The 26,378-nt window shown below is 54.0% G+C and overlaps 1 protein-coding gene across 1 annotated transcript in view; it reads left to right on the forward strand.

The window, feature by feature from the left end:
* The first annotated feature begins 357 nt into the window (after positions 1-357).
* Pmepa1 (prostate transmembrane protein, androgen induced 1) overlaps positions 358-26,378 on the forward strand; it is a 49,605-nt gene continuing 23,584 nt past the window's right edge. Inside the window, exon 1 of the mRNA XM_027423257.2 lies at positions 358-499. Coding sequence (XP_027279058.1) covers positions 397-499 — 103 coding nt within the window. The 5' untranslated portion in view covers positions 358-396. The remainder of the gene's footprint in view (positions 500-26,378) is intronic.

Consider the following 26,378-nt stretch of genomic DNA (forward strand, 5'->3'; position numbering starts at 1 on the left):
CGCGGCCCCCGCGCGGTGGGAACCGGCAGCCCCGTCTAGCGCTGACGTCAGACCGTCTGCCTGCCTCCGACCGCGGGCGCGCGGCGCAACCCGATCTCCTTGGACTTGAATGAGGAGCGGGCGGCGGCGCTCGGCTGCGGATCGGCCGGCGCGCAGGCTGAGCCCGGCGGCCCCGCGCCCCGGCCGCCCGCCCGTGCCCCGCACGCCGCCCGCGGCCACGGCCCGCCTCCCCGGGGCTCCTGCTCGGCGGCGGGGACCCAGCTCGCCCCGGGGACCTCGGCGCGCCCGGAGCCCGCGCCGCCGCCGCTCGCTGTATGCGGGGCCCGAGCCCCGCGCGCCGGCCGGAGCCGCCCCCGCGCCCCGCGCCTCGCGCCCCGCGCCGCCCGTGACCGCTTGATGGGGGTCAACGGCACCGCCGCCGCCGCCGCCGCCGCCGGGCAGCCCAATGTCTCCTGCGCGTGCAACTGCCAGCGCTCTTTGTTCCCCAGCATGGAGATCAGTGAGTGAGCCCTTTCCCCCCCCGGGACAGCCCCGTGGGATCCCCGACCCGGGACGTCGCGATCGCGTGGGGACTCGGGGGGCCGCGCGCCTGCCTCGCCCAGGCTCCCCGGCTGCGCCCGCCGCGCCCGGGGCGCGCCCCCGGAGGCTCGCGGCAGCTGGCGGCCGGCCCGGCTTTGTCCCGCGGCGCTGCGAGCCTGGCACGGTCCCCGCCGCACGCGCCCCGCCTGGCCCGACTCGGACCCGGGGCTCAGCGGGGACGTCGCGCCGCGCGGGAGGGCCAGGCGGGCCGGGCCCGGGAAGTTTCCATTCCGTTTTCCCCAGGGGCCGAGGCGATGGAGCAATTAGGCTCTTTATCAACTTTGGGCGGGGGGAGCGGGCGGGGGAGACACTGTCTGGCCCGGGAGGTGTCTGGGGCTCCAGGCGTGTGTCTGGGGTGGCCATGGGGATGCGTCCCGGGTTTCCGTGTGTCTGTGGAGTGCGCTGGTCTGTGTGTCTTAGTCTCGGCGCGTCTCTGGATGTCTGTGGATTTGATGTCTGTGGTGGTTTGTGTGTCCGAGTGCCCCTGCATCACTGGGTGTCTGATTTGGTGTGTGCATGTGGCGGGGGTCGATATGGTCTGGATCCAGCCAGATCTGCGCACCGTTTATGTCCAGGTGTCTGAATCCAATGCTCAGCGCTGGTGCGTCTAGCCCACCGCGGATCCCCAGTGTGTGTCATTGTGAATGTCTGTCCCGGACTCCTATAAATAGCCTCTGTCTGGACTGCTTGGCTCACTCTGCCTGGGATGGTGGTTACAAATGAGTCAAAGTTTGGGGGCTGTTTGTCTTGGGACCTCCTTGGAGGTGGTAGACCCAGGGTGGTGGGTGCCATGCTTGAACCTCGGGCCGTTGTCAGCATCCTGAACCACCAGAAGTTGGTATCAGACAGCATCTACTTCCTTGTGTGTGGCCCACCCAGGTGGCTGTTGAGTTGTGTGAAGAATTGAAGCCTCACCCCTGCCATCTGCCTGTTAATCTGTACTCTTCCCCTAACTCGCTGTTTTGGGCCACCTTTTGCCTGTTTAGTTTCTCTGTCTTACCCCAAAACATTCCAGGCAAAAGGGCACCCAGCCTTTCCCTAACCCAGACATCCTTCCTCTAGCGGAGCCCAGGGGCTACTGCCACAGAACAGGGCAGTCGCTAGGTGACTCATAAGCTGGTTTCGAAGGCAGCTGCTACAGTTTCTGCACTCCCCATCCCCAACCCCCAGTATGGACAGTAAAGCACAAGGGGTAAAAATAACCTACAACCAGCCCAGCGCCACCTGGGCAGGGGAAGCAGGCTTGGGTGGTGGGTCCTCATGCCTCAGACTTGGACTCCCAGTCTGGAATTGAAAGCCCTGGTCTCCCGTATTCCCACTTCTCCTCAGCTGCCTTGTGCTACCCCAAGCCGGGAGGTGTCAAGAGAGCCTGCCAAAAGCCAGTGTTTGTGGTCTTCCCTTGGCGCCAAACCCTATTGCTTCCCAGGAGCCCCTGTGTGATCTAGGGAGGTTCATGAAATTCACCAGGATGTTATTAAAATAAGTCCACACATGTCTGGGGAGAGGCTGACCGCAGATCCGTGGATTTGCCTTGTTTCCCTCCTCACATCGCCTCAGGGGACCTCCCACGGAAGTGAGGGTCCCACTTCATATGACACCACATTCCAAAGTCTGGGCACAGTAGGGCATTGTGGTCTTGTCTTTTCTCTGCTTTCTAGACTTTGAAAAACAACAAAATGCATCATTCTTAATTTTGTCCCTTCGTTGGAGCAACCCTAGTGCCAGCAGGGAGCTTCCAAGTCTGACAACCTGTGTTCAGTCTTTAGAACCCGTGTGCCGAAAGGAGAGAAAGAACTTATAATTGGCCCTGATTATCGCTGGGTTGAGACCAATATGGCTTGAAACTCTTGGTGGTATATACCGGTGTTCTCCCCCACCAACAGGGTTAGTGTCTGGAAATCCCCCACCACCCATCCGGGTTAGTTCAGGATTGTCCCCACTTTGTGTCTACACAGTCTGCTTACTAAAAGAAAGAGTAAAACAGGGAGAGGCTCGCTTTAATAATGTAACAGTTTGTTGCTAGTGTTCCCTAAATGTCTGATTTGAGGAAGCCCGGAGGCCTGGTGTTTCCTGCGAGGATTTGAAGGCTGCTTTCCCTGACAGGATGGAAGTTCCTGCTTGCAAGGGCACTCTCCCAGACACTTGTCTAAAAGGACACTCGTCTAAAAGGGACTTTTAAGCCTTGCTGAGCCTCAGTTTCCTCACTGGAACAGTGCACCCTACCGTTGAAACCTAAGCAAAAATCTTTGGTTCCACCCCTTTACTCCATGAGGCTACAGTGCTGGTGGCTCCTCCCTAGCCCCCTGGGCCATTCCCCTGTGCACTCTTCAGATGTCCTGTGTTTCAGACCTGGATGGGCTGAGTGAGCTTGGAGCTCTTGTGCTTCAGGTAGAGATGAGGGAAACCAAAGGAGGACACTTGGCTTAAGGCCCCCAATCCATTCTAGTCCTGGATCAGAGTTGTTTCTCTTGGACCCCATGTGCTGTTCCTTGAATTTGGAACTTGGGTGACAGAGTCGGCCCACCTTAGGCTTAGAGCTTGAAAGAGCTATTGGGAACCAACCTGAGTCCACAGCCTTGAGGGACCCACCTACCCCTTGACCCATATACACACTTTTCTTGGTACTTTCCACATCTTTCCATATCTGCTCTGTCTCAGAGTAGAACCCCTGACTTCCTGCTCCTGCTTTACCTGTGGCTTGCAGAGCAGAGCGAAGCACACCAAGAGTACTTTCTGGACTGACTGGGTGCTGGGGTCCCCCAGTCCTGGCTTTCATTTTACCAGGGCCCCGGGCCCACCTTGGTGGTAGGACATTCAGGGTATGCTCAGTTGTTAATATCACTGTTTGGCCAGGGTCCTCGAACCACTGAGTCCTTCCCCAGTCCTAACTCAATCCATCCCAGGGCTGAAAAGATAGCTCAGTGGTTAAGGTGGTTCCAGCGCGCACCTGAGGTTGGTGACACACAGTTGCTGGGGAGGTAGAGGTCTGAGGGTTTGCTGGCCAGTCAGTCTAACCCAATAGTCCAGGCCAGTGAGTCACCCTGTCTCAAAAAATAAAGTAGGGGTCTGCAAGATGGCTCAGCAGTTAAGGGCAATTGCTGCCAAGACTGATGATCTGAGTTGAAACCTCAGGTCCCACACGATGGAAGGAGAGAACCAACTCCCCAAAGTCATAAGTGTGTGAGCGCACGCGCTCACACACACACACACACACACACACATACACACACACACATACACACACGCCTGTACACACCTGTGCACAGGTACAGGCACACTCACATTCTAAATAAATATATGCTTAGAAACATTTTTAAGTTGAGGTGAAAAGCGTAGGCCTGTGTACCTGCATGCCTGAGCCCACCTCCAGCCCCTGCTCACACACCATTCTGAAGTCTTATCTGCTCACAGGACATCCATTTTTCCCTGTGTTGGTTTGTCCGGTGCACATTGTTTGTATTTAACAGTGTTTGAATCTGGGGTGACTCAGCCTCCAGACTGGGCCAGATAACTGTTGGGAGGGAGAAGACTGGCGCAGGCAGGTGGCCTCTACCCACCGGTTGCCAGTCCCTCTCTCTCTCCTAGTTGTGACACACAGACTGTCTCCAGCCATCTGCATATGCGGTGCTGGGAACCACTTTTGGCCTCCACAGAGACACTTGGGTGCTGGAGAGGAACCTTTCGGAAACCAGCCGTTTGTCCTTGACATTGGCACCTGCCACTAATCCAGCCAGCTTTTATTGAGGAAGGCTGTGTCGCCAGTGTCTCATCTGGAGATGGTTTCCAGCCTGAGTGTTTTGGGTGCAGGTTCTGGCTCCAGGGCAGGAGGGTGTTTCTGGGTCCAGGGTGAGTGCACGTTGAACTGCAACTACTTCCCTTGTGGGCTTCTGCACTGGGACTTTTAACCCACAGGGTTTCCTGCTGTCTGGGTTTTAGGTCATTAGGCAGCAAGGGAGCTGTGTGTTGTGACTGTGGTCTTGGACCAGACGGGCCAGTTTGGAGTCTGTCAAGGTGCAAAATAACTGTTTGTTCATACACTCATGGGAATGATCTCACACCAGTGGGCATGAGCTTGCACACACAGCTACTGTCCCTTGTTGCCTTCCCTCTGAGTTAGGGGGAGAGCAGGGAAGTCTCCTGGTGCTATAAGTTGCAGGGTTTTTTTGTTTGTTTGTTTGCTTGTTTTTTGTTTTTGTTTTTTTGCTGTCCTTGTAAAGAGGAGAGCGAGGTGGTATATGTGTGTGGGGAGGGGTAAACCCAGAAAGAGAGGTTGTCAGCAGCCAGGGGCTTGGGGGAGGGAGGGGCTAAGGCTGGCAAACCCAGAGCCCTGGCTAGGTGTTCCAGGCAACTGATTGTTTAAAAGCAAAGAAATCCACAGGCATGGCTGGACTCTTAAAATGGAACTTGGGAGGCTGAGCACCCCAACCCCACCCTCCATCAGTGTCTTTGACGATTCTGAAAATGAGGGCAGGAGGTCAAAGCCTCCAGTTTGCTCTTTAAAAGTCATAGCATAACACGGGTGCAGCCCACACGCGCACACATACGTGGAGCTGCATGTCTGCGTGCCTACTTTCTGTGTCCCAGGGAACCCTGAAGAAGGTACCATGCTGCCCCCCATCCCTGGGAGGCACTGTCAGAGGCCTGGTGTAATAGGGTTGAAGGCAATCACAGTCACTCTGTGGTATACTCCGGGAGCTGGGAAGTATCTCCCTCAGGCCACCGTGGGCTGGAAGTGTAGCTCAGTGGTAGAGCCCTGGCCTGCTGTGTGAGGCTGTGGGTTCCATCTCCAGCACTACAAAATAAATACTAATGAATTAATAGGAAGGCTTCCGCTCCCTCTAAGCCCACTATTACCACATGTTCGTGTCCACGCGGATCAGACCTTTCAATTACAGAGGGCCTGGTTGGTGAAATGTAGGTGTCAAACTCCTAGATTGATTGACGGGTTGATTTCCTTTCTGGGTTGAGGGTGGAACCCACGACTTTGCCAGGCAAGGAGCCTACTACCAGACCACAGCCTCTGCCACTCCTGGGCTCTAAACGCTGGCAGTTTTTATTTTATTTTTTCTTCTCTCACCAAGAAAGCCTGTAAAATTCACCCACAGATGTAATGTGCCATTGAGTGACTTGCAGAGTGGCCCAAGATCAGGGAGACAGAGAAGCTCAGAGTTGTTGCTGCCGTGTTCTGTCGTGTGCCTGGTCAGGCTGCAGGGCCACAGCTCCCCTTTGTACTGGGATGAGGCAAGGATCTGGAGGTCATTGTCTGGCGTGGGGGTGGGCTCAGATTAGCCGTGACTCTTTGGCCCTGTCTTCTGCTGGTCACAGCCTTGCACTCTGCCTGATTAGAAAGCTTTTGCAGAGAGCAGGTTTCCCGCCCGTCCCCCAGGCCAGCTGGGAATGTTGGAATCCACAGGCCCACCTGGGATGCTGACCTTGAATGTGGGTAATTGAATATTGGTGTCATAATCCTGTCTTTGCCAGGCCCACCGCAGACAGAGCTGGCAGAAACCCCAGCGTGCCTGCCCTGGTGCAGGAGAGGCCCAGACAGTGTTGCCAGCAGGGGTCTCTTAATCCTGGCAGCTTTGGGGCCCAGATGCTGGGGCAGAGGCAGTGGGGAGGCACAAACTTGAGCCGTGAAATCACTACCTTGTGACATCCAGATACTCACTGGGTCCAGCTCATGAGACTGGTGCCTGGGGGCAGATGAGGGGCCCACAGTCTGGGAAGTTGGGGTCCACACTTACCTTCAGTACAAACTCCCAGTCTTCAGTGCACTGATGGTGATGTGCGGTGGGCGAGATGGGGCCTCTGTTCTAGTTCTCCCTGCCTACTTCCCAAAGTGGGCTGCCCCCCTTCAGGAAGCCATGGCAACCCTGAGCACTGACAGCCTCGTTTTCCCATCCGGTGACACTACAAAGCCAAACCCTGACACCTTGGGTGGGGGGGTGGGGGGTCTCACCAGGGTCTTGTCAGTCACTGGCAGAAGCCACTGTCTGTCACCAGGCTGAGGAAAATTCCCAGGGCTGCTTGCTCATAGCATGGCTTCCGCACCACAGGCAGGGAAGGGGGTGGAACCTGCAAAAGTTTGGGGTGCCAGCTTTCTGGGAGCTGCAGAATGGTTTCCCTCTGTTCCCAGGGTGACTGGTAGGTGTTTATTTCCTTTCCTTTCGCTAGTTGGATCTGGGAGAGATTTTTGTGTGCCAGGTACTAGTGATGAATTTTCCCCCCTCAGCCTTAAAAACAACCCCATGAGAGAGCTATTGTTACTACCAGTCTACAGATAGAAAAAATGGAATCTGAGAGGAGAAGCCATTTGTCCCAGGTCACAACAGCCGGGATCTGTTGCTCAGCTGAGACTCCAACCCAAGTCCCCGATGCTCTTTGCAAGGTTTCCTTAGCCCTAAGATTGCAAGCCTCTGTAGTATCATTTGTTGGTCAAGAGTTCTAGCCAATCAGCAGCCACGGTAAACTACTAGGGCCATTTCACTCAGCCTGGGGTCTCAACATCCCTGGAAATGTGTTTGCCTCTTGGGCTGGGGGGTAGGTGGGGGGACAGGGTGTCTGCTGGGATACCAGCACCACCATGTTACTGTTGAGTTTGACACAGGACTGACAAATACCCCCAGAGGGACCAAATCCAAACATTATTGGGGACATCACAGGACACAGAAGCTTCTGGCATTTAATAGCATTTGTCCCAGCTTGTGCCCTGTGTCATTCAGGTGACAGTTGGGACCTGTACAATAGCTGCCGAATGTTCCATTGAAGAGCCCTGCTTGAAGGCATGAGCCAGTCCCTGGGGCAGAGGAAAGCCCCGGCTGGGCTTCAGGTCCTCTCTCTGAACTGTCACACCTGACCTGGTAGTCACTTGGTGCTTGTGCAGTAGTCATTTGGAGTCTGTTTTGCCAGTCACCAATCTCAGAGAGGCTGCAGCCTGTGTCTGTCTCTTCCTTGTGATGCTCCCTGAGACTGGTGAGTACCTCATGAGCATTGGTTAGGTAGAGTGGGGAGGACATGCAGAGTGACACCCGTCACTCCAAATAGTCACCGGTTCCTGTTAAACAGGGTCAGGAGAGTCTGTGTTGGCCCCGAAGTCTCTGGGAACTGAGGCGCTCATTCCTGCCTGTTGGAATAAGCAGGCTTCTAGAATTCCCCAAGCAGATCAGGATGTGGTCAAGGTACAGGGCTTCAAGCTCGAGATCCCTCCTGTGTCTCCGCTTACCCCTCTGTAAGATGGAGGGAGGCATGACTCCCACCCACTTTGTGGGTTTGTCAAGACAGTTGCTGAGCCACGAGCTCCCCCGGTACAAGTTATTTCTAATGCTCAGAAGTTCCTAGTCTTTGGGGCAGGCATCTGTGCCTTTGCTTCCTACCCACCGACTCAGAGATTTCAAAGCAGAGTCAAGGAGCAGGAGCTGAGCTCGGCGCACCTGTGCTTTCCCACCACAACCCAGTTGTCTTCCGAACTGCGCTTAACCAGCCACCATTGCTGCAGTCCTACCAAGGGTTTTGGAATGACAAAAATACAATACTGTTTCCCGAATGAAGACCCTGGGAGAGGACTTGGAGAGCCGCTGGCCTCCTAGAGCAATGAGGATGGAGTTGTTCCTATACTGTGTCACTGGACAGAAGTCTTGGAGCCAGGCCTTGGGGCAGAGGGTTTCAGATCCCTGAGAGTTTGAGGGAAGTTTCGGGCTCTTGGGACTTACCCATGGGGTTAAGTGGTGATCCCAAACACCACCACTAAGTTGTATTATTACCCAGCCATTAAAAAAAATTCTGGTTTTGAGACAGGCTCTCACTGAGTTGCCCAAGGTGGCCCTGAAGCCTAGACCTGCTTTGAACTAGTAATTGTTGTACCTTAGCCTCCTGAGTAACTAGGATGACACTCCCAAGCCATCTGGTTTAGCTTTCTCGTAGGTATTTGTTTCTCACAGAGGCAGGAGCAAGAATCTTCCAGTTCCTCTGTCACTGGTCACCATCTGCCTCCCCTTGCAGACACAGTTCAGATCTGGAGAGTAATGTGGCTCAGGTTTTGAGAAACTGCCAGCCACATCTCGACTGTCCTGAATACATATATTTGTGGTGGCAGTGGGCTGTGCTTAGCCGTAGCTGAGCTGGTAGGGCCCAGGATCGATCCTGGTACAGAGCTGGGCAACAGACAAGATAACCAACTGGAGAGTGCATGAGTTTGTGCCCGGCACTAGTTTTCCCATGGTTGCCAGGAGCATGGGGGCAGTGTTCTGTAAAGGGACATGCTAGGGTCTGCCTGCAGCATCTGTCACCTCTCCTGCTACCAAGAGTGTCTCATTTATCAGGGCTGCAGACTTCTGCTGGTCCCTGAAGGATCCGGGAGGGATGGTGTTCATCCTTGGCTTTGAGAGGGCACGGTAGAAGTGACGGATCCAGATATGAGTTTGTGTGGGTGTCCAAGTTCAACACCGTGCAGGTGCACATGCGTGGAAATCCAAGGGCAAATTTGGGGAAGTCTGTTCTCACCTTATACCCTGGGGTCCCTTGGGACTGAACTCAGGCCATTAAGGCTTGGTGGCAAGCAGCACCTTTAACCCGGCTGAGACCCCTGACTGGCCCCTCACAGTGACACGTCTTTCTGACTGTAAAATAGTCCTAAAAACATACACACACAAACATATGCATATATTGTCTGTTTAAAAGTGTATGCATTTCCCCCATGGCAGGAGGTGGGTTCTGTGAAATCCCTTGCTTGGTTCCTACAGGGCCTGAGCCTTCCTTGGGCTCGAATTCCTTAAGCTTTAGGCAGAAGTCAGCTTCCAGGCTGTCCTAGGCAGAAGGGCAGTGGAAAGCCACATCAACTTTTTGTTTTTTTTTTTTTAAGCAAATTTGGGCAAAACAATTTGTCCTTCCCCTGAGGTCTTGGAGTCCCAGTGGACATGGCTACCTTGTCCCCCCTACCCACTGAGACTAGACTGCAAGAGAGGCACCCTGTACCCTCTTGCCTCAATCCCTTCAAAGCACCATCCAGGCCACAGTGTCCCACAGGACATAGCTCTCCAGCAGTCTCCAGCCACCGCCTGGCTTCTGTGCTGAGGTGGTTAGAGGAGTCACCCTTAAGCTCTTCATCAAGAAGTAAGTGCTCAGTGAATTGCATGGGGGTGACAGCAACAGTGCCAGGTGGCACTCTGGAGACAGGTGGAAGATACAATGAATTCTCCCTAACCAGGCCCCTCACCAGGGTGGGCCGCCCCTGACTCAGGGACTGCAAATACACAGTCTGCAAAAGCTGTGTGTGTGTGTGTGTGTGTGTGTGTGTGTGTGTGTGTGTGTGTGTGTGTGTGTGTGTGTGTGATTCCAACCCCAGCCCCTGGACTGACTCTCCACAACAGGTAATGATCTAAGCTTCCTCCTGTGGGTGGTGACTGAGATGACACGTTAGAATTTGGTGGCTGGGTGTTTAGCCTTCCAAGCAAAGCAGGGCAGCCTCTGAGTCTGGCCAGTATGTCTAGACTTGCTTGGACTCTATCAAAGTTAGTGCCTCCACACTCCAAGCAGCTGGCTGCTCACCTACAGAACTCAGGGTCAGATGGTGAAAAGGGAGGGGGCTCCCCAAACCCGGAAGCCCCCAGGAATGTGCACACGCACTCCCATTTTGCAAGTCCCCTGCTCCCAGGTTGGTGAGCTTCATCTGGTCATGGCTCTAATTGCCTTTCCACAAACAATTTAGTCGGTAATAATTCTGCGAACCTATGAATCAACTTTGCGCAAACACCCTGAGTAATTTCTTTGTTCTTTTCTTTCTACTTTGTAATTGGTGTCTGCAAAAGCCAAAGGTTTGGTCTTGTGGAAGGTGTGATTCATTTATTGGTGTCTGCACCTCCTCCTTATCGTTCAGTCACTTGGGAATGCAGTCATGGTAAGCCGCCGGTGATTCATGCAGGGCCGAGCTCGGTGGCCCTGGGGTCACAGCCATAGGAGGGAGCTGTTTCTCTAATGTACTTATGGGATGGGCGTGGGAGATGAGGGGTGTCTGAGCCTGGCCTTGACCATTGCTGTTGTCTTAGCAAGGATGGTGGGGACCCACTGAACATGTTCTGAGTGGGGGTATGGCGCTCTGTGTGGCCCTTGAGGGAAGCCACTCTCCTGCCTGCCCCATTTCTCTGACGGTAATTATTAGATGTCCACTGTGGTGGGGTCATTGCACAGCTGTCAGGCAAATGAACTTGGATGCGATGCTATTGCTGTCTAATTTTACTAGTTGCTTTGGGCTCTAGATTAAAATGGTCACTTTGGTCCCATCTAGGAGATAATTAGAGCTGCTTGCCACGTGGCCCAGAGGTGTAATTATGCAGCCAGCTTCCGGTGGCCCTGAATCAAAGCTCCAAAGTATAATCGCAGATCCAAGACTTGATAATTACCTGAGTATTTCTCCGCCTATGTGATGTCTTTCCTGGCTGATGTCTCATGAACTCTGCACAGCACAGCTTGCCGATGGGACGGCCGCTCTGTGCAGTGTTTATTCCTGGTGGGGTAGTCTCGGTCTGCAGCTCCTAGGCCAGGCCAGTCATGGCACACATCAGCAGTATCTGTCCAGTTATTGGCCTGGTAGCGGGAGACTTGCTGGTGACTTTATTGGCCTTCTTTGTGACTCTTTCAAAGTATAGATTGGGACTGTCTGGTACCTGCCATTTAGTTTAGTGCGCCCCTTACTGCTCCTGGCAGACATTGCTAATCAATTGTAGCATCTTCTTGCTGGACTGAGATCCTTACCCAAGTGGTTGTCCTGGTGTGCTCTTGAGTGGGTTTGAGCAGTGATGTCACTGGCGCTCCTGGGTGGTATAGAGCAGTGGTGGCTGCAGAGTCCTGGCAGTGTGAAGGACTGCTCCCTCGAGAAGCCACTGGAGCCTTCCATTGGCCTCTCCTTGTCCATGTAGAGCCTGTGCTGCTTAACACCCCGAGGCTGTCCTTTGCTGAGTCCCTACCTGCAGACGTGACAGCCCTACTCACACTACTCACAGGTCTTAGACACCTGGAGTAAGATACCACTAAGTGAGACAATTCCCTGATAACACTTCATTTACCTTTCATTAAAACCAGCGCCATGTCCCCTGGGCAGCCCCACCCCACCCCCGCCAGAGTCCGCATAGAGGGTTCTGTTTTATCTTGCCTGCTTCTCCCACAGATGTGAGTTCTTCCCTTGTCTAGAGAGAAGCTTGAGGGCTTGGCTCTGGAATAGACTCAGATGTTCGGGGGTGGGGTGGGGGGCTTCAGAAATAGGATTGAGAAAGGGGAGACCCTGGGAGAAACAACCCTGACATCTCCTGGCTGGCTCCGTCTGCTTGGGGGTTGTTCCAGGCACTCCCCCCACAGCGAGTGGTGGCAGATGCTCACAGCACTTGGCACGCCCCACCTCATTAATCCTCATGGCAACCTCAGTGCACACGAGGAGGCGGAGCCAAGTCACTTGCCAAGGATCACTCAACACAGAGTTTGCAAGGCAGATTTGAACCTGGGCTGAGGGTTCCTGAAGCTGGGCTTGGCTTGCCCAGGCAGAGCCAAGCTTTAGAGCCACCTGTCGTGGTGTCAGGGGTGTGGTGTATTTAAGGCTTCTCTCTCCCTTTGTCCTCTCAGACTTTTCCAGCTGGGTCTGTGTGTGTCCCTTTTGGCTGGCTGGGAAAGCTCTCCCCACCCCCACCTCGGTCACACACTTCCCTTGGAAGGGTCGCTGAGCCAGCGGGCAGTGATCCCTGTGGCTAGGAGCAGGAGAGAACAGGAACGGTCTGGTATTGGGTTGCAACTGGAGGAAAAGGGGTCACTGTGACCCACAGGGTGCTAGGGACAGAGCTGAGAGGGAATCACCAAGGTGCAGCGGGCAAGGTGCTGGCAAACCCATCCTGAAAGCAGGAGCTCTGGCAGAAGCAAGACCTGAGTCTGGCTTTCTTTCCCTCCCTCTCTCCCTCCCTCCACTTCACCCCCTCCTTAGCTTCATTCCTGTCAGAGTCTGGGAAGGCTCTCGCCTCCTCTGCTGACTAAACCCCTTGGGGTAGGGGTGGGGGCAGGACAGACTCTAGCCCGAGCCCCTGCTGTGATACTCTTAAGGGCTGGAGGTACAGATCCCAGAATGTTCAATTGGCCAGGTTTTGTCTCTCTCAAGGTCCCTATTCCTCTTACCCTCTGCCCCTGTCCCCAGAGGTTGTCTGGCTGTGGGTCCCGTGGCCCTACAGTCACAACCCTTGTCAGCTCTTTCACACAGCCTCATGACTTTGAGACCCTGATGTTGCAGTGTAGGTGACCCAGGGAGCGGCCACTTTGGACATGGCAGAAGGGCTGCATAGACCAGGCTGGACCCTAGGGAATGAGTTCAGTAGAATTCCAGATGAGAGTCAGTTTGCAGCCAAGGCCTCCATCTCCCGCTCAGCCCCAGGGGACTTACGGGGTAGAGCCTTGTAGTCAGGGTAGGTTTGGCACTTCTGGGACTGTGTGTCTTCAAAAGCCAGCCACAGCGGCGGCAGCAGCAGCTCAGAGCACCTTTGCCCGCCTCACCTGGCCTGCATGCCTCTGCAGGGAATGGGGATGTGGGTGACCCCAGACAGGTGTGAGTCATGTCTTGAGGAAGCGGTTACTCAGAGGTGGTGAACTCAGAAGCTGCAGTGCTCCCAGACAGCCCAGATCATAGGATGGAGCTGCCTATCCTGTGGGGGTTGGGCTGGGGCGTGGCTGTCCAAGCAGATAGTCCAAGGAACTCGGGAGGAGTGGTTGTGACACACTAACATTTCCCTTTCAGTGTTCTACTCCAGGAAAAGACAGTGGCCTCAAAGTCAGGATATGGCTCTCAGACCTCAACTCATCACCTGTGAAATGGATATGTTGGTCCTTTGCCCTGCTGTCTACAGGGCTGTGTAGACAGCATGCAGCTTGTGTCTGATGGAAGCGAGGCACGGTGTCACGTGCTACCCCTGAGAATCCCTAAGCCCATTTTACAGACAGGGAGACTGAGGCTCAGGGGAGAAGGGCAGGTGGCTACTGATTGGCTGGGCTGGCACCAGAGCTTTCAGGGTATCCATCCTACCAAGAAAGTCCCCAGAGGCCTTCAGTGACAGCCTGGTCCCATAGAGACGATACTGTCTATGCTTAACAGGCCTGTGCTGGGGGTGGGGTGGCGGTTCTTGTTAAGTGTGGGCAAGGAAAACATGTCCCACCCAGAGCTGATGTCATGAGGCTCGGTGTTCAGGAAAGGCTAAAGGGGAGAAAGGAGTTGGAGAGCTCCAGTAAGTGGAGCTCTGAGAAAAAGAACCTAACTATGGGCAGGGACAGTAGTTCAGTTAAGAGTGCTTGCCTAGCATGCTGGAAGCCCTGGATAAACTGGGCGTGGTGTAGTGGTGCCCCCCTACCCTAGCACACGAGGGGCAGGAGAATCAGGAGCTCACAGGCATCCTCTACTACATGGGGCATTGGAGGCCAGCCCGGGCTACATGAGACCCTGTCTCAAAGCAAAACAAAACAACCAAGTTTCATTTCTTTGCAGTTGGGAAATATTAAGCAATTTTAATTCCTTTCATAGAGTATTTGGAGTTGGCAAACATTGGCAAGGCTGTGAGTGACATATGGGAGCCATGCCCAGGATGCTAAGCCCCTCCTGGTCTTTAAGAAGCAGCTACTTTAAGCCTAGGGTGTGGGGGGCAGAGGCAGGCAGATCTCTGTGCTTCAAGGCCAGTTGGGGCTGTAGGTAGGTGGACTTGGTCTGAAAACATAACCCTTGCAGAAACAGAGTTCCCCTTTAAAAGGAAGCTCTGCTATTTGGCCTTCTACAGCCAGCTCACCCAGCCACATGAAAGTCAAGATTACCAGGTCAGATCCCCAGGGGAACGGTTGTGGTTTGTGTCTGTGTGCCATGAAGGAGGGAGTTTAGTGGCCCAGGCCAAGGCCTGACATGGGGCAAGGGGCTGGAGAGCCATGCAGATGTGGACAGACGGTGTGGGACTTCCTTCACCTGCACAGGGACAGCACAGGCACCTCCACTGCAGGCTTTTACCACACTTATAGGGTCCAGGGACCCTATCATGTGGCTTCCCCATGACAGCCCCCAGAATGGGGCTGTGTAAGTTCCCAGAGTTCCTCTCTCCTTTGTCCATTGTGCTGGGGTCTGAGTGGCGCCATAGTTGGCAAGTGTGACTTGCTGGCTAGCCTCCTTGAGCAAGGCAAGCCCATTGGAAGAAGTGAAGCAGAGGCCCGAATGGCCCTGGGCTTTCAGCCGTGACTTTGAACTTGATCTCCTTTCTGTGGGGACAGCACGGCAGGCTTAGATCCTGCATTCCAGTCCAGACCCAGGAGAGCACCCGGACAGGCAGGCAACAGGCACCCTAGCCCTGCAGGGCCGAGGAGGGAGTTCCCGCACCTCCCACCTCCCTGTTCATCCTGCTCTGGCCTCCGACCTGACTACCTGTCTAGGAATTTTTATTGCAGCCCACGGGGGCACTGAGGCTGGCTGACTGGAATGCTAGCCAGCCTGGATCTGGCAGGTGTAGGGACTACTTTGGATAGGCAGATGTTGGCTAAGGGCCCCTGGCTTGCTCCCAGGCCCAGTGGGGGCATCCTGTGTGTGCTGCTCTGGGCTTGTCTAGGGGACTGTGACACTGCTTTCTGCTTTGATTTCTGTCTCGTGAATTCTGATTCAGTTCCCTTTAACCACTTACAGGAAGATGGGATCTTGGAGGCCTGTGCTGAATAGCTGGCCGCAACAAACTCTGAAGTCCAACAGCAGCGGTTAGGCAGCCCCTTGGGTTCCCAAGACACAACTGAGCTGAGAATCGTGTATTCAGGGTGCCTGATTCTCATTTTTTCTGATGGGACTCCGTGTCAGGGGTCCTCTCCTACCAGACACTCCGAGGTTGCTTGTGTTGTTAGTTCTTGTGCCTGGTAGGTGGCAGGGTCCCCACAGCCCGGCCCCAGCGCCCCCTCATATTTAGGAGTGGGCTATGTGCTTGGTCAGTGGACAGTCCCAGCTTGAATTGATTGACCTTAACTGTTAGTGTTGGTCTGGAATAGAGATGGTGGTGGCTCAGGACATCTTGGGGAAGATGACACAGAGTCACCTTCTGCTCTCCAGCCAGGAGTGCTGAAGCCAGAGTGCAGCCCACCTCTGAGTGTGTCCTAGGATAGGACAAACAGGACAGAGCAGTGAACTCCCCAGCTGTGCATATACCTGATGCTCAGTTGGGCCCTGGTGTCCACACAAGTGGAAAATACTTGGAAATGTGTGTGTGAGACTCCTCTTTGTCATTGTCCCCTGAACAGTAAGTAAGAATTACACACAGCACTCACTGCCTCGTGTTATAGGTCTGGGCTAGGCCTAGAGCTCGGGTACCCTGGATCTTAGCAGGTGCTCTACTCCCAACCAGCTCAAACCCCTCTCCCTACTGAAGTGTTATAAGTCACCCAGAGGGATTGGAAGAAAGAACCCAAAGCGTTATGGTGTGAACATGGGCACAGTGTGTCCAAGTGACCATTCGAAGGACACACTCCAGACAGGGCTAGCTAGTGTTTCTCAATCCCTAGTGACAATAGCCTGATTCTTACGACTGTAAAGACAATAGAGAGCGCCTTATTTGACTCCAAATTCAAAGAATTCGATGAACGATAAGGACAAAAGTCAAAGTGTTCCTATCATTGTCTAGTGGAGCTGGAGCTGTTCTGCTTTCTCAGGTGTGGCTGCCCAAGGGCTGGGGGAGGACAGACCGTGGGGATAGGAGAGCATGGGAGTTGCCATGGGAATGAGGGACCATAGGGTGTGCGCCATACTTGAGTGGATAACCATGGGAGTGAGTAGCCGTGGGGAGTGGGTGACCACGGGAAAACAGACGGCTACATGAGCCACCGTGGAGAATGGTTGGCCACAGGGAAAAGGGCTTCCATGGGAGCTGCTCCAGGGAATGAGTGGCCTTAGGAAGTGGGCAGTCACAGGGGCGCCCGTGGGGAAATTGTCTGCCCCTTGAGTCACCACAGTGAATGAATGAGCTGCCATGGGGTTTACGTGACCATGGGAAGTGGGCGGTCACACGGAATGGTCACAGGCCTACCTCTCCCCATGGCCATTTCTTTTGTTTATGTGTTTATGTACGTGAGTGCTCTGTTTGCCTGGATGCACCATGATGGAGGAGCGCATCAGACAGAAGAAGGCATCAGAATCCATTACAGATGGTTGTGAGTCACCATGTGGTTGCTGGAAATTGAACTCAGGACTTCAGAAAGAGCAGCCAGTTCCCTTAATTGCTGAGCCATCTCTCCAGCTCCCTGTGGCCATTTCTTAATGGGGTAAATACATGTCCCCACCAAGCTGTCAGTGTCCCAGATACCACTTGTATGTGTGTGGCTGGAGGTTCTCCAGGGACTTCCATGGATACACTCACTGTCTGCTGGGTTGGTTGGGCCTGAGAGTCTGGTGTGGGGACTCCTAACTTGGAAGCAGGGTGAAATGAGGCTGGCCTGGGTCTCAGCCTCCTCCTCTCATAGATGAGGTGATGGAAATGTCCAGACTTGGGTTGCTGAGGAAGGAGTGAGTCTTGAGTTTAGAGCAGCTGGGAGACCTTAGCTGTTGCTGGTCAGTGTAGCCTTCATTTCCAGGAGCCCCTTCTGCAACCGAGCAAGGCTGTCTGGGTAGGCCTTCATGCTAGATGAAATTTTTTTTTTTTCTTTTTTCTTCCCGAGACAGGGTTTCTCTGTGGCTTTGGAGGCTGTCCTGGAACTAGCTGTTGTAGACCAGGTTGGTCTCGAACTCACAGAGATCCGCCTGCCTCCCAAGTGCTGGGATTAAAGGCGTGCACCACCACTGCCCAGCTAAACGAAATTCTTGTAGAGCAAGTAAGACCACCTTAGCCTGACTCTACTGGTCAGGATTCCCAAGGCCCACAGTGGGTCAGTAGGGGCCTGAATGTGACTCCCTCCCTGAAGAAGACCCCTGGCCTGGTCTATCAGAGAGGCCTGGCTGCACTTAACTGACTAGGATTAGTGTGGCCATTTGAGAGAGCATAGGTGCTGTTCTGAGGACTGATTGGTACAGGCAGAGGGTCCCAGGCTCCCAAGTTTACAAAGACTCAGCCAGACCTGAGCCCTTATGCTGAGTTAAGGCTGTGTCTCTGTGCTGGAAGGGATAGGCTGTGTGTAGTATCCTATAAATGGTCCAATCATCTCTCACAATGCCAAGCTCCCCAACCAACTTTTCTCCCTGGAGAGATCAGGCCCTTTCCCCACCACACAAAGCCTTGTCTCACATTGAGACTGGCAGTCTAGACATCTTTGCTCCCTTTGGTTCTGAAGGGTCAAGGTTTAGGGGTGATCCCTAGTGGGATATGGGCTGAGACAAGAAAGGGATGGGTGGTTTCAGTGGAGGTGGTAGCCTGGTGTGTGACCAGCCCACCACCGAAACCCAGGCCACTCCCCACAAAGACACCCCTGCAGCCCAGTCCAGCTGACACCCACTGGGTTTGTGTGCCCAGCACTACTTAGCTGACACTGGCTAAATAAAACCCCACGGCCTGTGCCAATAAGTCTGGGGCAGGCTGCCAGTGGAGACAAAGGCCCAAAGGCAGTGTCGGGCCAGGGCTGTGACAGAGGAACTCCAGGCGCTCTGTGCCTGCCTTTGCCCAGTCAGGGGAGGCCAGGATGTCTAAGGCCTTGGCTAGAGAGAGGAAAAAGTCCCTAGTGACACAGGAACCGTGGCTCTGCCCAGTCACCGTGCCCATTGGGGACAAGGAGGTCGAGCATGGACCACAGCCAGCCAGGGAGAGGCTCCAGTTCCTCTTCAGCAGGGTCCTCACTGCTTTTCAGCCTCCGTTGCCTTCCTGGGAACATGGCACTCTGGAGACATACATGGACTTCTTCTCAAAAGTAGGAGTGTGCCGAGGGTGTTATTGGCACTAAGTGGTAGGACCTGGGGCTCAGCTGAACTTCCCACAGTACACAGGACAACTCCCCCTCCACCCCCCACACATGCCATTGCTGCCACATACACAGGGTCTCTTCCTGAGGACGGATGGTCATCCTAGGAATTGGGGCTTAGTGCAGTCCAGACACAGAGAACTCGTCCCCAGCTCGATGCCGTTGTGATTAATTGAGGGCAGACGTGAAACTGGTCCGATCCAGGCTGGAAAGTGGTGGAGTTACCAGGTGAGGAAGACAAGCAGCCTTCAGATAGGTCCCGAGGCCACAGCACCATGGCCAGCTGCCCCAAGAGCAGCTCTCAAAGGTGAAGGGGACACCTGGAGGCAGAGGGTGGCGCTCAGCTGAGCTGTGGCTACCTGCTACATGAGGTCCTTAGTCACGTGTCTTCTTAAGACACCTGTCCTTTTGAAGCTCTTCTGTGCCCAGGAGAAGCCCCTGTGGCTGGAGAGTAACAGGGGCTTTTGTCACCATCTAAGCCAGTATTGTAGGAGCCATCAACGTAGGGGCGGAGCCCCCGAGCTCCTGGGGGACAAGGAAGAGCAGAACATATGAGGAGGACAGGACTGACCCTGCAGTGTCTCAGTGGGTCTCAGGGTGCCTTGTGTATTGGAGACTTCCATGGGGTTCAGAGCAGAGGAGGGGACAGCAAGGGGCAAACAGGGTCATCAGCCGAGCTCTAGGTTACTGGTGATGGGTCACCGGGCCAGGTTCAAGGGAAAGTTAGAGATTATGGTGAAGGCAGAAGCCATAGAGACAGACCTGGGCCACCAAGGGTAACACCTCTAATGTTCGTGGATGAGACCCCGAGCCTGGGTGGGTATGAGGTGAGAGTCTGGTCCCTGGACAGAGCCCCAAGCATAGGGATATGGTGGACCAACAAGGTCCTGCTTGACAAGGGGGCTGTGGGGCTTGTGGATGACTCCTGGAACCCACTGCCTCGTTTGCTCCTGAAGAGAACTCTGAACTCCCTCTGGGTTTTCCCTCTGTTCCCTGAATAATTCATCATTTACCTTCAGGCCAGAGACCCTGTGTTGGAGTAAAACCCTGCCAGACAGGTTTTATTTGCCTGATTGGCCAATCCAGGGCATTGGCAAGGGGAAGCTTCTGAAGCCAGGGCTGGGCTATTTGAGAAAGGTGTGGTAATTGATTAGTTTTGTCTGCCCTGGTGACCACGAGACAAGGGGTGTGTGTAGCAGGGATTCACAGATGCAAAAGGTTCTTTATCGTCATGCCTGGGGCACCCTGGGCAAGTCCCCTGCTCTGGCTTTGGGTCCAACTGCTAAGTAGTAGGCTGTGGTGTCTGAGTTCTCGGTCACTGGAGAGCCTGGGGCAAGTCCAGTCAGTAAAGGAAGGAATTCAGTCCTGTCACACTGTTCAGGGTTTTCTGTGCCCTTCCCTGGTAGATGCCTATCTCTCTAGATAAGTCTGGGTGGCTTCCCCAGGCAGCAGAGCCATGGTTGTTGGTGCAGGAGGAACATATGAGGAACAACCATTAAAAATGAGAGCATGGTTGCTGGGCACTCTGGAGGCAGAGGAAGGCAGATCTCTGAGTTCAAGGCCAGCTTGGTTTACAAATGGAATTCCAGACAGCCAGGGTTGCTACACAGAGAAATGAGGTACCCGAGGGCCAGCTGGGAGTCTCTTGAAGCCTGTGCCCAGCTCTTCACAAACCATGACCAGCACTACACTCGCCACACTGGATTGCTTCTGGTTCCTGAGTTCCTGCCTTCTCTTCAGGGGTCTGAGGCAGGTACTCACATCACCTACCTACCTGTGACCCCAGCCAGGTACAGAGGACTATTTGACTGGTTCTAAAAAGGAAGTCAGCTTCTAAAACGAAGGTTGTTTCGCATGGGTCTGGACATATTGTGGCAGTGGTCGTGACAACAGTATGGTGGTTAGAACTGAGCCTCACAGTTGGGGAAATTGAGGCAGAGGTAACTGGATGTTGACCACAGCCTATGCGTGGTGGGGTGGGACTTTGACCTGTGTATCTGTCCCGTGTCTGCATGCCAACATTCAGGGAGTGAGGGGGAGAGGAAGGAAAACAGACAAGGCCCAGAGGCCACTTCCTGTAGACTGCCGTGTGACTGTCACATGACAAAGAAGACAGAAGAGGCTGCAGGAGGGAATGACTCTCTCTGGGCACCTGGCAGGCACAAGAGGGTAGCAACCCCAAGGGGAAAAAATTAGAGGCCCTGTTTTGGGGACCCTGTCCCTGGTGGTTGCCAGGTTGTTACTTAGGAAGTGTGGTGGTGGTATGTGGCCTGTGCGGGAGCCCGATTCCTCCAGGGTGTTGTTCTAACTCCCTTTGAACCTAGTATGAGCAACTAGAGGGGCACAGGGTTACCATCCGTCTGCCCCAAGGACACTGGAGCCAGTCCCCTTACTGGGAACAAAGGACAGTTCTTTCTAGTGACTGTAGACAGTAGAACAAGGAAGGACCCCATCTGCAAGATGGAAGGTGCATTCCAAAGTTCCTGCTCATCCCTACCCTCCTCACTCCAACCCGGGTCAGATAAGCGCCCTCCTATGCATTCCAACAGAACCGTTGCCCAATACCCATTTCTGAGTGAACACCACCACCTCCTACATCATGTCTTCTAGGTGGGAGAGCCCTGTCAGCACAGCTGGGTTAGTCAGAGCCTTGCCAGGACGACAGTCCTGAAAGCAGAAGTCAGGTGATTTTTTTTTTTCTCTATTTCTCTCCAGCCCACTCCCCCTCCCTGCCCATCAGCAGACCCAATCCAGACCCATAACTTAGCTTTCTCGTTTAAGTCCATCTGACAAATTGTAGCCAGAGAAAGCAACCGGGGTCTGTAAATGGCTACTTTGTCAGCGTGTCTCTGTGAGCTGTAAAAAGTCTTTTGTTGTGTGTCTAGACTGCACGCAGGCGGAATATTTGGTCTGTGTGAGGGAAAGAGACCTGGTTGGGTTCATTTACCGGGATTTCAGAACCCTGGCTTATCAAGCATCATGGGCCCAGCCTCTGCCAGCGCACACCAGCCTTTCTTGTTTCTGTAGTTTTTGTTGTTGTTGTTTTGTTTTTTCCGTTTTGTTTTGTTTTTATTTTTTGTTTTTTTCCGTCTGCTTGGGCAGTTAGCAACTGGTGCAGCGGTGCCCTGGCGAGGGCGGAGGGAGCGTGCTGTACAGCGTCTTGTGTAATTGTCCTCTTTATGACTGTCTAGACGTCCCGCAGATGTGTGTTCTCGGGGGAAATGGCTTTTCCCTCTGCCCACACTAAGTGGAAGGTTGCAGACGCCACGCTTCCCTGTGGACTGCCTGCCCTTCCCCAGAATGTCCTCTTCTTAGCCCCTTAAATTAAAGTGCTTTGCCTCCCGGCAGGGTCCTTGTGTTTATAACACATTTGCTTGACCTATGCCAATTTTATACCAGGGCGAGTGGGAGTGGTGGTGGGGGAGCATGCTAGGACTTTCTAAGCGTTCTCCTTTCTGAGGATGAGCAGGGCCCACAATTCCCTTCTGCAAGTTGTCTCTCGGTTCCTTTTGCCTTTCTCCTGTTCTCTCGCTTTTCTCTCCGTCCTTGCACAGATACCAGAAAGTGGCTTCTTAAGGAAGCAAATATTGGGGTTACTTAAATGGGCCTGAGGCTTTGTTCTGCCAAATAAAGTCATTTAATTAGCCTCATTGCCATAGTGACTGGCTCATTATTGCCAGGGGTAAGAGGGGTGAGTGATTTGGTGGAGAGGCTCGGGTCCCCCCGCCACCCATTCCCACAGGAACTCAGCCACCAGTCAACTCCCTTGGTGCCACAACCACCTGAGCTGCACCTTCCCCACAGCCTTCTCCCCAGTTCTTTGTGAAGAGGAGAGCCGTCCAATCTCTCTCCACCCTGTGAGGCAGCCACAGCCCGTTGGACTTGGGAGCCCAGTAGAGCTGAGGTCTGGCTGTCTGTCTAGGCCCAGGGCTGGCACTGCAAGCCCCTTCTAGAGCGAAGGCTGCAGATAGAGGCCTGCCTTGTCCTATCCATCTCTAACCAGACCCTCACTCCCCTCCCCAAACTGTCCTCAGGACAGTGAAGCATAAATTCCCACCCTCCTCCTGCAGCGTGAATCTCCCCTATGGTTTTTTACACAGTTGGGGGCACAAAAGATAGGAAGGAATAAGGGGTTTCAGCCCACCAGATGTCTCCAGGGACCCCTGGGCCTGAAGTTCTTTCTGCCACATGAAGGAGGTGGTCCCCTCTGGGCCTGAACCCTACATATGCACCCCAACACCCAAACAGGAGGTGGCCACTTATTGTCCAGGAGTGGGTGTGACTTGGGGGAATGAGGGCAGCTCCAGTCAGCTTGTCACACCAGTGTGCTCCCAGGCTGAGTTCCTTCCTTCTCTTCTCTTCTTCCTTACTCCCCCTCTCCCCCTCCCCACCCCCATCCCAGAGCCCAATAGATTCCTGGGCAGCATGAAGGATGGGTGACCAGTTTGCTGTAATTAAGCTGAGATGTTGCAGATTTTTCTCCTGATAATTATATCTTTAAGGTGAAAACTCAAAAAGGAGGTGTTTTGAGGGGAAGACACTTAAGGAACAAAGCCAGAACAGACAACACCTGCTAGTCTGTAAGGCATGTGTGTGCCCACACTTCTGTCCCTGATCCCCAGGACCCCTTGGGCAAGGGCCTTAAGAGACTGGGCCACCTACAGAGTCCTGGGTCCTCTACTGACAGCCATGGTTGTGCCGTAACTGGGTCTGTTCTGGAGTGATGAGTGGAGCAGGATGATGGCGACCAGTCACTGAGCCATCGTGGGATAGTGTGGCTCTTCCTCTCTCTAAGTTGGCCTTGTTCACCACATCAGAAATGCACCCAAGTTTGATTCTCAGGGTACACACACACCACATGAAAGAGGAGAACGGATTCCTGCGAGTTGCTCTCTGACCTCTGCTTACTCGTGAGCCATGGCAACTCCCCCATCCCTAATAAATAAAGCAAATAAAATGTAAAAATAAACAATGAAGAATCATGTGCTCTCAAGTGAGTCGGGCAGTTAGAGGGACTCTTTTTTCCCCGCTTTTTAATAATGCTCATGTCTAGTGACCTCTTTCTCAGTGGCAAGGGACCCTGGCTCCCTCTATCACGAGCTGTTTCCTCCCGCTCAAGGAGAACTGAAGGCCACTCACAGCTGCACAAAGACACCCCAGGAGAGGAGTTGGGCAAAGTCTGGGATGGCTGGGCTTCCCCCCTTCCCTCCTTTCTTCTCTCCCCCTAGTTGAGAAGTCGGGTTTGAAGCTGGCTCTGGGCACAGCCGTATTTAGGAGGGGAGTCGCTGCTCATGTGTCAGGCAAAACAGATGTGGCTGGGAGACAACATCTATTTTCATAATTCGGAACAAATCTGGCGAGCCGCCTTCCTTTTCAGCGGGGCCTGTTCATGCAGAAAGCCCGGCTCCCCAGCAGCCTTTAGCAGAAGTATTTATAGCTCCATTGAACTTCTCTTCCTCCTGTGGGATGGGCTGCTTTCTGCTGGGGAGGGGGGTTGGCCTCCTGGAGGGGCGTGAAGGCTGCTTCAGGGACAGCTCTCAAATCAGAACATGGGGACACATCTATCCATCCTTTTGTCTTCTAGGTTGAGGGGGTGTCGGCTGAATGCTGAACTTGGGAGAAACTTAGCAAGCATCAGGCCCCAGCCATCAGGAAGGATCTAGGTCGGAACCCCCTAGTCCACATAGATTCTGTGCTGCGGTTGGAAGGGGAACTGCCTGGCACTTCCCACTTCATGTGAGAACAGCCAGGGTGGCCTGCGGGAGGTCCCACAGTGGTCTGATGGCTGAACTGGCCTTCTGCCTGACTGTTCAGGTCCCATGCCAAGCATCACCCTTTAAACACTGGGGACCCTGCTTCAGCCTGGTCATACCCGGCCATGTGTGTCTTGAGTGCCAAGGAAAGGAAAGAGGGGTGGCGTTGGGAGACTGGGCCACTGCACATTTCCTTGTCATATAAACAAAGCCCTGTGTGCCCCTGCTGAAGGGACTGGATGTGGGCTGGTGGTAAAGGGTCCCTTGTCCCTGATCAGCTAAGACTTAGAGGTAAAGGAAAAGCAGAGGAGCCTCAGGTGGCCTTGTGTTGTAGGTCGTATGATCATGTGGGGTAGTTGTAGGTAGGGGGTAAGAAGGCATTTTGGGGTAGCAGCTGGGGTGGAAAGATGGACTCCTACGAGTGAGATGCCAGAAGGAATGGTATCTCTTTTTTTTTTTTTTTTTTGAGACAGTTTCCCTGTGGCTTTGGATGCTGTCCTGGAACTAGCTCTTATAGACCAGGCTGGTCTCGAACTCACAGAGATCTGCCTGCCTCTGCCTCCCGAGTGCTGGGACTGAAGGCATGGGCCACTACCGCCCGGCGGGTGTCTCTTGGTATGCTTGTGGTGACAGCATCCAAGACTCAGCTGGCTATGTCATCCTAGAGAGGGACCTGCCAACTTCCAGCACCCTCCTTTATAAAGCACAGAGTGTCTTTTCATGCACACACATTTTGAATTTTTCTGAGGTGTTCCCTGGGTGCAGGTGGAGTGTTCAGCACACCTACCCACGTGGTCCCTGTCTGTCCAACACAGATCAGAAGGAAGCGTTGTCTAGAGAACCTGCCGGATGCAGAGGCTTGCACTGGTGTCTGAGCAGAAGCCCCACCAGGGCTCCCTGGTGTGAGCCGGGCTCTGTGCTGGGCTCGAGTGTGAATGCCAGTGCGGGCATCCCATACCCAGGCACAGGGCTCCCTGGTGTGAGCTGGGCTCTGTGCTGGGCTCGAGTGTGAATGCCAGTGCGGGCATCCCATACCCAGGCACAGGGCTCCCTGGTGTGAGCTGGGCTCTGTGCTGGGCTCGAGTGTGAATGCCAGTGCGGGCATCCCATATCCAGGCACAGGGCTCCCTGGTGTGAGCCGGGCTCTGTGCTGGGCTCGAGTGTGAATGCCAGTGCGGGCATCCATATCCAGGCACTGGCTCATCTTGCTTCTCTGAGCACCTCCTTCCCCTTCTCTGGCCTCTCCTGATTTCTCTAACCCCAGAGATCCCCAGCATAGAGGAGGTGTGCCTTTTCTTAGGGTCACCAAAAGACTTAAGCGCTGCCTGATGCCAGCTGTCCACAGCATCTCCTCTTAGCATTTGAGCTGGAGGAGGGGAAGCTTGGTGGGGTCCAGGCAGGCCGCAGTGGACACTTGAGGGGTAAGTTTGGCTTTGGACCAGTGCTGCGCTGATCTGTAAACTAGACGCAAGCTCACATTGCAGAGTCTGAATCCAGCTCAACCGTCCATGCTGCCTGTGCGTTGACTACGCACAAGACCACCACTCCACTCACCCCCCACCAGCCCTGATGCTGCCTGCCTGGCCCTTAAGCAGCTGTCTTTTGTCCCATGCCCCAGGGCTTTCTTTCCTTTGAATAAGATCAGAGTTCCTGCCTCAGGATGTTTGCACTTCCAGTTGAGTTTGTTCTCTTCCCCATTCACCCTGATCACCACCACTGGCTCAGCCTTCCTCTCCAGTGCTCACAGTCTGCTATTGCTGGGAAAGAGAACTTGGAAGCTAGAGGAATAGCTATGTCCCTGGAGGTTTGCAAGGGCACTTTGAGTCACTTAGGGAGCTTTGCTTGTGCTGAGGTTACACTGACAGTTTGTAGTGCCACTTGGCACATTTTGCTACACAGTGCTGTAACTGTTGCAACTTAGAGTGCCCAACACTGGACACACCTGTGTGTTTCATGGCTGATACATTGACTCTTTCCTTGGGCACTTGAGTACTTGATGGCATCCAGGGTGCAATGGCTGAGAGAAGCCTTCGGTCTTCTTCCCTGCTGGCTCTTGTTCACCTTTACGAATAAGGTTGAAGGGTCTTTTCTCATTGGAGAGACAGCAGGAGCCACCACCTCCAGGTGACTTAGAAT

Source organism: Cricetulus griseus, chromosome 6 (assembly GCF_003668045.3).
Source record: "Cricetulus griseus strain 17A/GY chromosome 6, alternate assembly CriGri-PICRH-1.0, whole genome shotgun sequence".
NCBI lineage: Eukaryota > Metazoa > Chordata > Mammalia > Rodentia > Cricetidae > Cricetulus > Cricetulus griseus.